The sequence below is a fragment of the Gavialis gangeticus genome, unplaced genomic scaffold, assembly GCF_001723915.1.
Source record: "Gavialis gangeticus isolate Ggan-Ray unplaced genomic scaffold, GavGan_comp1, whole genome shotgun sequence".
Lineage (NCBI taxonomy): Eukaryota > Metazoa > Chordata > Crocodylia > Gavialidae > Gavialis > Gavialis gangeticus.
Window position 1 is genome coordinate 47,544,429 of NW_017728993.1, and position 15,461 is coordinate 47,559,889.

A 15,461-nucleotide genomic window follows, 5' to 3' on the forward strand; every position below is an offset into this window, starting at 1 on the left:
ACTTAAAAGAAAACTCCACAGTCATTTTGATTTGAGCATACAGGGAAATTTAATTGTACAGTACAGAACATGCACAGTGTTCCAAGATACCATTTTTTATGGAGGTGAACTTATACAGTTCAGATACAGTTTAAGTTTGGGTAAGTGCTAAAAAAGTTTGGCTGCTTTTCCAAACTTGAAACTTTTGAGGATTCATTTTCCAAACAATCAAATGACATGCATCTTCCACTTCCATTGTATGACTATACCTCAGTATCTGCATTCTCTTTCATTCCATATCATTTTTTGGTGATCCTTCTTTCCACCAATGGCATCCAGCATACATAGTCACATAACTTCAGGCTACCTGCTCCTTTCTGTCCCTATGACACTGCCTTAACTCCTAATTCACGGTTCTCCCATGTACTGTCAATTCCAGTGCATTTTGCCCAGGCCTAGTACTCTATTTTGATCAGAGAAGTCATATACACAGGCCTAGTACTCTATTTTAATCAGAAATGTCTTTATTCCCCTCAACTATGCATCACAAAAATGTGGAAACAAGGAAGAAAGGAACGGAAAGCAAGAATGGCTAAGGCACCAATACACATGATGAGGTCTGGGGCTGGGTTATACTAAGTAACTACCTGTACTCCTCAAAAACATTCTGCGGTCTTTGTGCTAATGAACAGAAGTGCAAGTCCAGCAGTAGAAGTGGCAGGTCAGCTGCTTTATATAGCTTGCTCCCAAGGGAAAGAGCCTTAACATATGCAGCAAATTGCTGCCTAAGTTCCTGCAAGAGGTTTCTGCATTAATTCCCTCTCCATTTCTTCTGAAGATATGGACAGCTATACACAAATCTTCCAGAAATAATGTTATTTCATTCCTGCTGATTTTATTGTAGTGTAAAAAGCAAAGTTCAAAAATATCTTTACTGTATTTTCTTTTAAGTACACACTGACATAAAAGCTTTTCTTAGGGTTTTTTTTCCCTCTACATTCATAAAAGGTTGAATATCACCCTTTCCAAAGACCCCAGGAGCTGCTGGATTACTGTAGAAGCAGAAACATTGTCTTTGAAGGATACTGCCCTTTAGCCAAAGGTGAAGCTCTTACTCATCCTAAAGTAATTCAGCTGGCAAAGAAGTATGGCAAAACCCCTGCACAGATCTGTATACGCTGGAGCATACAGGTAAGTGTGGTGAGCAATACAATGGTGGCCACCGTGATGCATACATGTAAAGGAATAATGTGCTGTTATCCTTGTTATACTTGATCTACTGCTGCACCAGGGACTAACTTCTCATTATTTGGTAACGGGAATGTAATATGCTAATCATGGCAATATTTTTAATACAGATATAATCTGATTTCAGCACAGTAAAATACCAATAAAAAAGATATTTGCAAACTAAAAGCTACCACTGGTGAGTTGTATTGCTTGCTTTCTATCTCCCAACATATAGCACTGACCATTGAATACAAATGAATGTTTTAAATTGAACCGAAAACTAAAAAAAAATTTTAGAATGTTATACACTATATAATTATCATTATAAACAGTGGTATATAGATATGAAAGTGATATTTGTAGAGTAAAATCAAGGCTGAGGAAGGAATCTTATTTACATTGTTGCTCTAAGAAATGTTTGGAAAACATTCTGGTTTCCTTTTAAATTACTATTATGTTTAATGATGAGCAGTATTACCTTTTTCAGAATGGGGTTGTCACTATTCCAAAATCTACAAAAGTGGAAAGGATACAGGAAAACTGTGAGGTAAGATCTTGTTACTGATCTTGTATGACTAATGACCAAATTATTGTTGATTAAATACTTTGGGTCTGACTCTCCACTTTATTTACATCAGTTTTATGTCAGAGCAACTTCACTAAAATTGGTGAATTATTGCAAAATAAATTTTGTAATACAGTAGCAAATAATCCCTTTAATAGCCAGACCTGTAAGAAACCAATTGAAATGTATAAAAATGTTACTTATTGAGATTAAGTTTACTGAAGGCATAAAGTTTTGTGTTTAGTTTTCATTATTATTTTTATTTAGTACATGGATTGTGACAGCACACAAGGGCCACAGCCAACATCAGGGTTCTTTTGTACTGGACGCATAGGAAGACAATGGAAGGAATTCAGCGCTGTACTGAGAGCTACCTATACACCAGGGCAAAGCGAATGCAAAGGGCTGTAAATGACAGGAAGCCCTCTGGAAGTTAGCGAACTGGCAGAACAAGCCTCTGTACCTCCCTGCCTCACATTTACATGAAAGAGAAGAGGTCTTAGGAAAGAAGGGATAGATGAGTTGGAAGGTGGAAGAGAAATGGCATCATCTCAGCTTGTGACTTCATTGTGCCTTTTTCCATAGGGTGTCTTCTGGCTGGTTGTTCCTCCTCTCCTATGTCAGTATTCAGCTGAGTTGTAGGCTGAAGTCGTTGTTGGTCGCTCTGAGTATGTTCGTTCTCAGGAACAATTTTCAATAATGTAAGGCCATGCATTTGTAAAGCTCATGGTGTGTTTTCAGGAATAAGTTCCATCTCTGCCACTAAGGATGTCTTTACCAGGGATTGGTTAGCAGGAAGCAATATGGACTTTACCAGAGTAAGGGACTCCCACTGCCCTTTAGTTAAGCACTTTGTGACCTTGTGTGTATGTGAATTAGTTATGTGTATCTCTGGTAATATTTGACTGAACAGCATTCTATCAACAAACTTAAAAACAGAATTTCTCTTCTTTTTTTCTTCTCTTTCTTTAGTATCTTCTTTTATTCTATACCTTGGCCCCAGGTCCCACTATATAACTGTTCTATGCTCCTTTCAATGGATGTACTGAAAAAGTCACATACCGTCGAAGTCCACTGGTTGGTATTCAGTTTAAATGTAGGTAGCCCGAAGGCTGAGTCTGTGACTACAGTGGGGCATTCCAGCAGCCATTTATTGTTGGACTGTATAGGAGAGGAGAAGTTTGCTTGGCAGCAGTTCAGGCTCCCCTGGGTCTTTCTGCCACATGAGATGTACCTTTGACAAACATAGGAAAAATTAAGTCTGCACAGACACTTTGCTAATAGAACACTACCACCAACTGAGTTGTAAGAGTAGCCAACCTCCCTGTGGCTGTAGAAGACCAGTGCATGGGATATAAGTGGCTACTCTCAGGCTACACTGAATGCTAAGGACTGCAGTAAATGCCTTCATACTCTGTTTTAGTTGAGTACACTGGGTGCTCTTCTGTAAAGAGACTCAGTGGACATACATAGTTTGGAATTGACACAAAGACTTTGGTTTGCTGGCTACATGAAAGTACGAGGACTTCTTAGTGATTCTTTGTGGTTGGCTGAAGTGCTGTGGTGAGGTGCTGTTAACCTCTAAACCTAGCTTCTGAAAATACCAAAGAAGTGATGAGCTCTGGCTTTCAAAGGAATAGCAATTAGATTTTTCTTATATCCTTCCTGAGGATGATATGGAGAGCTGTCAGAAGTAGCTTTGTCATGACTTTTGCCTTACCTTTCTGGCATTAGGCCAGGGTTCTGGGAGCTAGTGTTGCAGAGCCCATAAATGAAAATAGCAAGCACAGTAAGAAGGAAATGGACTGGGTCCTGCCAGCTCTAGCTTAATAGAATTCTCTTACTTCACGACAAAAAAGGATAGTCTGTAGGGCAGAAAACATAGAAAATCTTTCTACAGAATTAAATACATGTAAATAAGCTTAATCAATAGAACAGTTTCTAGCTTTTTCTCTGTGTCCACTGCATTAACCTTGTGTGCATTCCCATAGGTATTTGATTTTACATTAGCAGAAGATGATGTTGCCATTCTAAATGGAATGCATGATGGGCGACATGTTTCCTGGGTCCCAACCCTTATTGTGTAGCTTGTAAGGTTTGAGCTTTTCTTGTGTTGATGATCTATTACTTGCATATTTGATTTAAGCTTGAGCAATCTCACTGTAAGAATCGAATTGTAAGCTTGATGGCTCACAGTAATTATCACTGATTGATTTCAAATCTGTAACATCTGATTACATGTATATGAAACGCTCCTTTAGGATAACATACTGATATAGAAATATACATTTTTTGTCTGAAATATTTATCTCAATAAATTTGTGACTTGTGTTGCATTTGGTGCTTCTGTTATTTGGATCTTATCCAAAGATACCTAAATCCATTTAAATCCTCTTATTAACATCAGGTTGTTTGTTAGGCAGATGATGATAGTGTACATGGGAGAAAACACTGGGTATGAAAAATGCTGCTGCTACTACTGATACTACAATTATTACTATTATTTATTAGGGTAGTGCTTAGAAAATTCACAGTCACAGGCCATTGTACAAATGCATAACAAAAAATGATCCTGGCCTCAAAAGAGTTTACACATAAAACAATAATATGGATTCAGAAAAAGACAACAGAAGCCCTTCCAAAAGGCCACATATGTTTAAATTACTCACAGGACTGACATTAAAACAGGAGAACAGTAACAGCCAGGCACAGACTCTGATAGAAAATAAGCAGATGTATATAGAGACCATTAGGTTAGGGTATGCATCTCTTTATGCATGTGGTCCTCCAATGGAGCATGTGCTTCTGTGGGACAAACAAGATTCAGCACATAATGAAGTTAAACCAAAAATGTATGTAGGATCTCTCGAATTTTTGCACAAAAGGACAGACATATCATGATATCCTCACCCTCCCTGAGCCAGATACCTCTTGTTTAATGGAAAACAGCTCAAAAAATTAGATTGGAAATTAAAAGAAAATTCCCAGATATCAGGGGAGTATTTATGGAAAAGGTGCTATGATGGAACCAGAAGTTCTGTTACACCATTCAGTGTGCATGACGTGGAGTCATGCATCTGTGGTCCCCAAGTTGGAGAGTAAAGTAACTCTTGTAGTGTGGAAGACATCTGGTAATTTCTTGCCTAAGTCTTTTGCTGGTCATCAGGTGGAAATTTTCCCCCTCTTACAAATACTTCTGGTCTCTGTAGGACTTGAAAGGGTTTCTCCTTCCTTTGAGGCATGAGAACATTGATCACTGCTAAGCCTGGGAGTTTTTGACTGGGGGTGCAGTAATACTTTCAAAACCCAGGCATTCCTGGCTAGATCATCTTGATCTTCCACTCAGGGTCATACTCATCATCATATTTGTGCTCAGATAAGGATTTTTCTCCTGGGTCTGACTGATATGGACTTTGGGAATTTTTGCTTTCCTTTGTGGCATGGGTGATGGGGTTTTTTCATAGCATCTTCTGAGCATGTTAACCAAGTCTTTCCCTGTTGTTCAAGCTGCAGGCATAGACAGTGTCCTTCTCTTCCCTGCTTTTACCTGTGGCATATTTTTGGTCTGTTGGATATTGTTCCTTGTAGTAATAGGCGAGGGTTCGAGGTAACAATGTAGAGGATTCCTTTGCTTACCGCTTGCCTGTGAATGCAGGAGACTGGAGTTGATGGTCCCAGTCCTGTGTTCCTATGTTTCTTTCTGTACAAGCTTGAACATCTTCACGGTCAGTCAAGCTACTGCAAAGTGTAGGAGTAAGGGATCAGCCTGCATTATAACAGAGCCTTGAGATTTGACCCTGCATGATTTTTGCTGTGGTTAACATGCTGTCGCACATCAGTTAATTGTGAATGTCCAGGGTTTTTTCCCTTTATTTTTTCAGTGGTTTGTAACTGAAATTTAACACAGTAGATGCTTTTGATTTTAACTAGCTAATCCACTGAACAAAAATAGATTAATCTAACTCTGCATGATTACTGCTTTCATTCCTGTTACAGAATCCTGTGTGTTTAGTTGCAGCTTTTGATAAGAATTAGTTTAACTTTGGTGCATTAGTCCAAGAAATCTCATTAACACAATATAGCGATCTTCTGATTTAATGATAAAAAGCTTGAAGACATGTTTTACAGATACATTTTGAGAAATAAATGTGCAGGTTTTTTACCAGCAGAGCATTCAGCTTGTAGTCATGTTGGTTTGATATTTTTGGAGTTCCTGTGTCTAGAAAGGTATGGAAAATGTGACTATGATTTATATTGTGTTTCAACTTCCTGAGGCCATTTTCCCACTGCTGTTTTGTTTTAGTCATATCATGAAACAAAGCTCCTCAATTTTTATCAAGAACCAGCTTAGCAGCAAGCCATGTACTCTAGCTGTTCATTGTTGTTTGTCCTTGAAGTTTCATTTCTACAGAATTTAACTACGATACAGACAGATTTCTCCCCTTGGGAACTGTTCCTTCAGAACCGCTGGCTGGTTCTGCAGACATTCCAGAGAAAATACTCATATGCTGAGCTCCGAACTTGCAGCAGGGTTTTCCAAGATGGTCAAGGAAATAGACTGTCTCAAAATCTGCTCTTACTTCCATGCAATTCTGTATTCTAAGATAGATTTGTGCCTTCATACCAAAGATAAGTGGTCAGCTTTTAAAAATAGCCTTTAATTTGGGGTGCCCCTTATATTGACTGCCCAGGCATCTGATTTTAGAGTGGCTGAGTCGCACTCACTTCATTGGCATGGTGCTCTGAAAAGCAAGCTGCATCTATGCAAAACATAGGCATCCCAAATTGGAAGGCAGTTTTGGAAATTTGAGCCCCTACGCATTTGTTAAGTATGACAGGAATGATTTCACTGGCAAAAGGACCATGAAAGAGCTCATTTTTGCAAGGAGGTACAAATAAGTTTTTCTGCTTATGGCATCAACTAATGCACCCTCTGAAAAATAATTTTTCAGAATAAGCAAGTGTACTGACGCTCATTAAACATGTTAAGATTTAGCAGTAAGACAAAGCACATTGTAGAGGAGTAGGCTACTTATCCACTTTTTTAGGCTTTGAGTACATTGTGAGGCACAGAAAGAGAACCACCCAAGGGAACTGGCAGCCTCCAAATATATACCCTGACATGTTCTTTGCCACTAGAGAATAGTTCAGAAACAGCAGAAGATAATTGGTACTTCACTTTGAAGAAGCAACCATCATGTCAAAATATTACCTTTTTCTCAATCACAATGACACAGAAAAAAATAGGGACCAACTCATCAGGTATTTACTTCGTCATTACATTTCCATGGGTGGTGTATTGTCTGAGTAATGACTGGGGAGCTTATTTCTGGCTAGAACAGGATAGATTTTCTTCACTCATTCCCAACTGTTTGTTTCACGCTGTCAAACCTATAGAACTGCACCAGTTCTTCATTGCAGTGATAGCTTCAGAAATAACCTCTCTTCCTGCTTCATTGCTGTAGCTTACTGTTCCCTTAGTTGAGGCAGGTCTGATCCTGGCTTTGCATCTTCTCCTGGTGAGATCAGAGTTGAGACCAGAGAAAGCACCATGGACATCCCCTCCATGACTATATTCTGGTACAGCAGGGTAATGGAAAGAAGTTCCTCTGCATAGGAGAACACATGTTTGGGCAGAGCAAATAACAGCTATGATTAAGATTTACCATCCCTAGAAAAATTAGAGGGAAAAAATATTTTTCTCTGTTTTTCAGTATGTTTACTTTGGGAATTGAAATGTTTTATGATGGTCAGTTTCACCATTTTCCCTATGGAATTATAATTCACCCCTATTTGTCTGCGTCTAACATGGTGCCAGGGAGTAGAATATATGTGTGTGTGTGCGCGCGCGCGTATATATGTATGTATAAAATTTGCAGATGTTGGTAGGAAGGTGGGTAACCCCAGGTGTAACACTTGTAACTACATTTAAGTTGTTTAAAAAGGTATCAAGGCTACATCTTTGTATTCATCCAGGATAGTCATATCATCTGATCATAAAATCAGGATCATAGGAAAATAGGCCTTGAAGGGACATCACAAGATCACATCTAGTCCAGCCCCCTGGTCAAGGCAGCAGCATCCCTTACTAAATCATCCCAACCAAGTGTCTGTCTAATCTGCTCTTAAAAACTTTCAAGGATGGAGATTCCACAGCTTCTCTAGGTAGTCGGTTCCAATATTTGACTACCCTCATAGTCAGAAAGTTCATCCTAATCTCCAACCTAAATTTCTCCTGCTGTAACTCAAGGCCGTTAGTCCTATTCCTGTCACCTATAGCCACAGGGAAAAGCCCATCTCCATCCTCTCTGTAATTGTCTGTCAGTTGCCATATTTTCTCACATACAATACGTGCCTTTCCCCCTAAAATCAGCCTCCAAAAATTGGGCTGTGTGTTTTAAGTGGGAAAGCTGATTTTTTGCCCATGATAGAAGCCCCCTGCTTTGATTCCTGCTTCACAGTCCAACAGCTCTTGTATAACTCTTCAGGCAGCTGAGGGAGTCAATGGCCTATTAATGGGCCTTTGAATTAATTCTTTACTTCGCAGGTGTTAAAAGATTCTCTCTCCTTTTTACTGGTCTTGACCTTCCACAAATGCAGCTAAACTTTCTTAGAGAAATGTTGCTGTCTGCTAGGGCTTCTGGTTTCTTTCTGTTTCACAGCTTGAACTCTTTTCAAGATCAGAGCTCTACCTATGGAGGACCAGTCTTGAGCAGCTACTAGAGCAGGGGTCAGCAACCCCCAGCACGTGTGCCAAGTGTGGCACACAAGGCCATTTTGCTTGGCACACCAGTGCCAGCCTGGGCTCTAAGCACCTGCTGCCAGCCACGGAGCTCAGGCTGCTTCCAGCAGGTGGCTGGGAGGCTGCAAGCCCTGCTGCAAGCAGACCATGCTCCATGGGCTGGCTGCTGCTGGGAGGCTGCAAACAGCTGCTCTGGGTATGTTGGCATTCTGGCACCTTCCAAGGTAGACATTGTGGTTTTTTCGGCACTCCAGCCAAAATACATTGCCTACCCCTGTACTAGAGTTTTAGCTGAGCAAGGAAGGGAGGGTGAGTCAGCTTAAAGATTAGGTTTTGTCCCCACTCTTTGCAGACAAAAACAAGATTTTTATTGTATTTGGGGCATGTTATATGTGTGAAAATACGGTATTTGGAGATTCATCAATTCCCCATCATTCGTCACTTCTCCAAACTAAATAATCTTAGTTCTTTCTGATAATAAACCCTGCATTCTACATCTAAATAAGGCACAACTTTAAATCTTTGTGGTATTTGCAACCCATGTTTACCATGCTCAGGTGTCAGTATTGACTAGAAATAACATGACTGTGGAAGACTTACAGCTAGCACGCTTCCCTGTAATGAACAGTTTCTAAAAGTTACAGTTGGTCTCCGATTTTTATTTTCCAGGTAACTTGAGACACAGTTATCATTAGTTTTAAAGCCTGTTTCCAGGTTTTTGCTCATTTTTTCCAGGCAGTTTTTTTACTAACAGGTAATTGACTTAGAACTACAGAATAGTATCATTTTAAAGATTAACTGTGTTCCAAGTGCACAGTAGTTTGAGTAATAAGGATTTAAATAAATGCTGACACTAAACTGAGCTGTGTTATCTTCCTTGCAGGTGTGATGTGATAGGCATTTTTGTACATTGTGCCATCGTTGCTCACCAACCATTGTTTCCTACTGGAAGCATTAACTTGCCCTGGTATCATAAAAATTTAATCCTTTTATCCTCAAGCCCCTTGGAATATAATGTATGTTATCACTGTAGCTTGCTTTCCCTTGTGAATTGTTTTGTCAATCTTTTATACTGAGTTAGTTAATCTAATTTAGGCTCATTAGAACAAATCCTGTTTAGTTCTTTTGGCTTCAGTTGAGTTGTACCAGGAAAGAATTTGACTTACTGGATTCATATTTCACATTTATCTTTATAAGTGATCTTACTCTGTTTAAAAAGGAAACTGTTTTCTCTTACTGTGAAGGTGGTTTTCATCCTTTCCTAGAGTGGTAACTCCATGGACAGATTTAAACCAATACCTAAAATACAGTTAATATCATTTTCTTAGATCTTTAAATTATGAAATGGTAGGATAGGAAGGGAAGGCAAGCATGCCTTTGGTTAGTTTAGGCCCTGCTTGACAGTATTGCTAGCAGGGTGGATTTGATTTACATCAGATAATTTAAATTATGATTTAAATCATTGTTCAGGAAGCTTCAATTTAATCATTGTTTTCTACAACAAGTGCATTCTTGTTGTTTGATATCCTGTATTCATTTAACTTCTTAAAACTTTGCACTTTTAGAGAGAGATAAGAGCTTGAATCTGTGTACCCAAACTTGCAGAGAGACAATAGGGCTAATGGGTAAGTAATCAGGTCTTTTATCACTCATCTCCATATAGTGCTGTTAACAAGGATGTTATCTCTGGAGACACAAATCCACAGTTTGAGAACTAAGACTAAGCGTCACAGAGACACTTAATGGGATCTTCTAGACTGAGCACTGAGTCCCATTGGGTAGAGTGATTTTCCTTAATCTTTACTAATCTATAAAGAAGTCTCTGGGAACCCCATAAGATTGGGCCCCTAATATAATCCACGGCCTGTTGTGACCTATTTATAAAACTTTTCTAAAAAGGTTACATGAATATATGGTCTTAAATAGTATTCAATTAAAAGTTATAGACCCTATTCCATTATGATATCTTTGATCTTTAATATATCTTAAATTAAAACTTTATTTATATAGAGTTTTTTTAAAAAGCATTATAAAAAAATACGATAAAATAAAAAAATCTGATTTAAATGCAAAATCTGATTTTTTTTTTTTTTATTTTTTTTTTTTTTGATTATTTAAAATAATAATAATTTTTACCCACCCTGGTTGTTAGGGTATGAGTAGTAGTATTTGTTGATAGAAGCAGAAGTGTACTGCACTTAATAGATAAAAAAACAAAAAGACTTTAAAAGCGCCAGAGGTATGAAAACTGAAAGCCTCACTCCATTTCTTGCTTCTGCTTTATACAATGCCCAGGAGGGCACTGGCAGAGGATGTTTGGTGCAGATTTTCTCAAAATGAATGCCTACAGTGAACATTCAGAGTGCTACGCACAGTGGATTCTGGTGCCGAAACACCTCATCCCATCCATTCGAGCTCCAAAGAGTAAACTCTCTGATCTTTGACACAGGTTAAGGCTTGGAAATGTATGGTACATTATCACTGTATCTCACAACCTTGTGAGAAGGATGTGGAATAAAGTTGAAGGTGTCTGTGTTATTTACATTATGAGCTATTGAGGCACCCCTTTTTTAGTGTGGGGTAAATAGCACCCGATTTAAAATAATAAGTAATCAAGACCTGCATCTACAATTAGCCCTCTTTGCTACAACACTCTGATCATTAACAGAATGGAAACTGGTTTGAAACAATAAATAGGAAAAGAAAAAATATAAACAGTCAAGTGGAAGGGCGAGGCTTTCTCTGAGGGCCGCCTAGGCAATAAGTTTCCTGTCTGACTTTTCGAGAGTGGCTAGGGTTCTTATTATTTTTGTGCCTCTATGCTTTCTCAACTGCATCTTTTATATTATGTGGGTTAAAGGCTTCTGTGACCCTTTAGTTGGGAAACTGTGACAGTGACTGTGGTGGTGGTGTCAACTACATACAAAAGGCATTTCTGACTGCACAGCAGAAGAGATTGCACAAAATCTGCTTCTGTTGCATCTTTCTTCACAGTCTAAACTTGAAAAAAACAACACAGTTTTTGTGAGCAACACACATGTAATAACCAGGCTGCCAGAATTCAAAAACCTTCCCAGTCCAGCAGTCTGAAACGTGTACTTGACCTTGTGTACCAACAGATTTCCTTTTAAAGCTGCAGTGCAACATTGTTTTGACAGGAAAGCTAATGATATTAACCCTTTGCTTTTAAAGCAAATCACTAGGATGGAGTTGCTGTCACTGATGTTAAGGGAGTCTAGGTATATCTCCTCCCTCCCTGCCCAATGCTTTGAAGATTTGGCTTGAACTTAATCCTTGAACAGTTTTCTTAACTTCCCTTGAGATTTCAAATGCTTCTAAAAGGGATTTTGAATGGCTGGCATTCAGCTAGCCCATGTAATATATATGATATAAGCAACATGTCTTTACCAGCCACCTTTATTCAGTGGCCACTTATCTATTCTCAGCATCACAGGGGATTAATCACTACTACAGCCAGACAGTGAAAGAATACACTAAAGGCTCTCCAATGAACCAGAGCAGAAGGGTTCCAACTGGTCAGGACATTGAGCATGTTCAGGCCTCATTGAAGTAAAAGCCAGGATAGACCCTCAAATGAATTTGAATCAGAACTTCTACCACATCCGGGAGTTATATAACGTATACCCACTAGTGCTGACATCAGATGGAAACTGCTACGCATGGACTGGACAGGGCCACTTTGGCCCTAAACAGACTCACAGAGATCCACTTTTACCATATCTCAGTTCCTCATGTAAAGAACCCTTCAATTTTTTACAGCTTTAATATGATATTGCCATAGATCAATGGTTCTCAATCTTTTTAGACTCAAGACACCTCTCATTTAAACTCAAGCCATGCCCTGGAAAATGCCAGCTCTTAGCTTTTTCTTGTTTCTGGCCTACAAAATAATAATAGAGAAATTCTTCTGTTTTGTTCAACTCACAAGACCACAACAGGTTGGCATGTTTTTAACATTATGGATTCCTATTTGAAATCTCCGGGCTTATCTTGTGAGTCGTGAGAGTTTTTGCACACTTAACAGTGCTAATATTATGCATCACCCTTAACAGGATCCCAAGCTGACATGGTGCCCCAGTTGAGAATCACTGTCCTAGATAGTTCCTTGGCTTAACCTATACTAGTGCAGCCAGTCTACTTAGAGTGATCTTTGATGTCATTATTTAGAGGTGAGCTAGCCAAAACTGAAACAAATTCAGAAGCTGCATGACCAAATATTTTTATCTATATCAGCTGTAATCCAGTCCCTTAAATGGCTAGATTTTTATCCTCCTCCAATTAGGAAAGACTTTTGTGTCTCTCTAGCTGGGACTTCCAGCTTCTGAGGATGTGCAGGCTCAAATACATTATCTAGCTATGAAATGGATTTGTTTTAGGAAAGTGGAGTTGTTTGGTTTTGGTCCCACCCCACTTTTTGAGTCAAGCTTTTACAGTGTCATGGTGGAAGGGTGGGGTGTTTTTCTATGACCTATCTATTCCCCAGTAGTTAGTTCTCCATGACTTGGACTCATCCTGTAAAAAGAAATTAGGTCTACAGCTGCCAAGCTGAGTTTCTGGAAAGTAATTCAGAGGGCCGCATAGTAAAGTTGGTGAAAGATCACTCAATGAAGTGTAAGTGTAGAGGTCATGTTCTTTAGCGTAAGTTGCCTTCTCTGGCATAGAACCAGTATGTTGCCATTTGTTCATTCATTCATTCTTTCATCTTTTCTTTTTCCTTCCTTCGTTCGTTCCTTCCTTCCTTCTTTAACTTGGTTAGTGATGTGACAAGCAGGTTTTTTGTGAACTTGTCAGATATAACCTATCATAGACACCCAATATCCATCTTTGGAAGATGATTATCATAATCAACTTATCACTTTCAGAACATTGTCAATGTATTCTTTCCAGTAATGTCTTAGATTTTCTGGTTGTAGAACATTGCCTGAATGTCTTGCATTGGCAGAAGAAAAATTAGATGGAAAATATCTTTCTAATGCTTTCTTATGAGCATTATGTTATCCAGTTACACCATTAGAGCATTTCTGCTATAATCTGATAAGTGCAAATAAGAAGGACAGAATGATGCACTATGGTAACATTTCTTATATAATTTTGAGCTTAAGTGGTTTAAGGTAAGATTAGTTCATGCCACTGATTGAACTCTCTCCAATACTTTTTTCATATTCTCTTCGTGTTACTTTTCTATTTTCTTCTTTCTAGTGTATTATCACTTATAAACTTAGAGCTGTACCTGTAGTTCAGACGCTAATGTCTGTTCATTCTTCCTGCTTGGAAATAAGTTTCTCCTAATGTCACCTTTCCCTTACAGTTCTGTAAAAAATAACTTGTATTCAGTGGAAATGCAAATTGTTCATTCAGGTTTTGCAATAATCAGTGTAATGTGTGTATCAATAACACTTCAAATTAGTCTCCATGAAATTAATGCTGAATCAGGCTAAACCACTGCTAAATTATTATGATGAGTATTGAAATATTAATTAAGTTCACCATGATTAGTATTAAAATATTTAACAATGAAATCAAACCTGATTTTGCTAATTCATAATATATTAATGATAAATCTGTCTTCATGTGCTTTAGCCTGGGCTGTCCAACTGATGGCCCATGGGCTGCTTGCGGCCTGCGAGTGGGTAAGTTGCAGTCCCCAGGCCTCCTGCTCAGCTGCTGCTCCCCTCATCGCTCCAGCTTCTGCTGCCTGCCCCCATTCCAGGGAGCAGGGCAATGCAGCACTGTTCAGCCAGGGGAGCCAAGGGTGAACCTGGAGCCATGCTGGGCATACGAGGCAGCAGTGGAGGCAGGGGTGCACAGTGCAACAGTAGGGGAGGGCACAGGTATGTGGTGCAGCAATGGTGGGGACACCCATGTGCAGCAGAGGGGAGGGGGTGTCATGTGGCATGCAGCAATTTAGAAGTTGGACAGATGTACTTTAGCCCATGAGAGTTCTTACTGCTTTATTTTCCCCCAAACTAGGTTTTTGATTTTAGTCTGAAGGAAGAGGATATGGAATCATTAAACTCTATGAACATCAATAAGAAACTGATTCATCTAACCTATCCATTGTGGAAAGGATAGCTTCGGACCTGTGGCTCTACACTGCAACAGTCATGTAATGGAAATACTAATGCATTTGAACCTCACTATGCTGCTTCCCATGTGAATTTTTCTCTAGTACTCTCAGAGCTCTTACCAATGGATTATGTTTAATGTTGTGTTCACAAAATTAATAAAAAGCTGTTTGGTTCTCCCTTTTTTCACTTTTTCTCTTTCTCACACCACAATTGTTTCCTAATAAACACTTTCTGCCCTCCATATCTTTCTGGCATACTCTTATATGGTTTATGAGTATGGTAGTTTGAGTTATCTCACTCAGCCTCACAGTATTCAAGCTGCTACTGCCTATGATCCCGTTTGTAAGGTCTGATCCTGGATGCATTTGGAGTGTTCTCACTACTGGCCAGATTTTTAAAGGTGTTTTGGCTCATAATGGTATTTTCAGAAGCCGAACAAGCTAGGAACCTACCTCCAATTGAAGTCAATGAGAGTTTGGTACTGATGTGCTTTTGAAGATCTCACTAGGAGACTATCTGTATGGTTAGGCACCTGAATTTCTTTGAAAACCTAGTCCTTTCTTTACAAGGAGCAAGATTGTTTTCCTTAATCAGACTCCCAAGAGGAGCAAAGTGGGTTTTTTCACTTTAGAATTCTATAACCATCCTTTAAGTAATTTCTTTAATAAAAATCAACCAAGTCGTGCCACTCCATCTGTGCTTGTACATAAGTGAGTGTCACTATCAAATGCTACAGAGCAAGTTAACTGATGTGTACAAACTTATAGAGCAAGGCAGTCACAGAACTGAAGACAGAATCCAGTTATCTTGATTTACAGGGGAGGTCTACATACCCCATGCAGTACAGCCATGTTGG

The 15,461-nt window shown here is 39.0% G+C and overlaps 1 protein-coding gene and 1 long non-coding RNA gene across 2 annotated transcripts in view; one reads left to right on the forward strand and one right to left on the reverse strand.

The window, feature by feature from the left end:
- Positions 1-4,110, forward strand: part of LOC109286889 (uncharacterized oxidoreductase ZK1290.5-like) — a 62,932-nt gene extending 58,822 nt beyond the window's left edge. The window contains exons 5-7 of the mRNA XM_019501698.1: positions 988-1,170; positions 1,697-1,756; positions 3,766-4,110. Of these exons, the coding sequence (XP_019357243.1) occupies positions 988-1,170; positions 1,697-1,756; positions 3,766-3,861 (339 nt within the window). The 3' untranslated portion in view covers positions 3,862-4,110. The remainder of the gene's footprint in view (positions 1-987; positions 1,171-1,696; positions 1,757-3,765) is intronic.
- A 4,283-nt stretch (positions 4,111-8,393) lies between these two features.
- LOC109286890 overlaps positions 8,394-15,461 on the reverse strand; it is a 17,377-nt gene continuing 10,309 nt past the window's right edge. The window contains exon 3 of the long non-coding RNA XR_002094703.1: positions 8,394-8,405. This is a non-coding gene — a long non-coding RNA (uncharacterized LOC109286890). The remainder of the gene's footprint in view (positions 8,406-15,461) is intronic.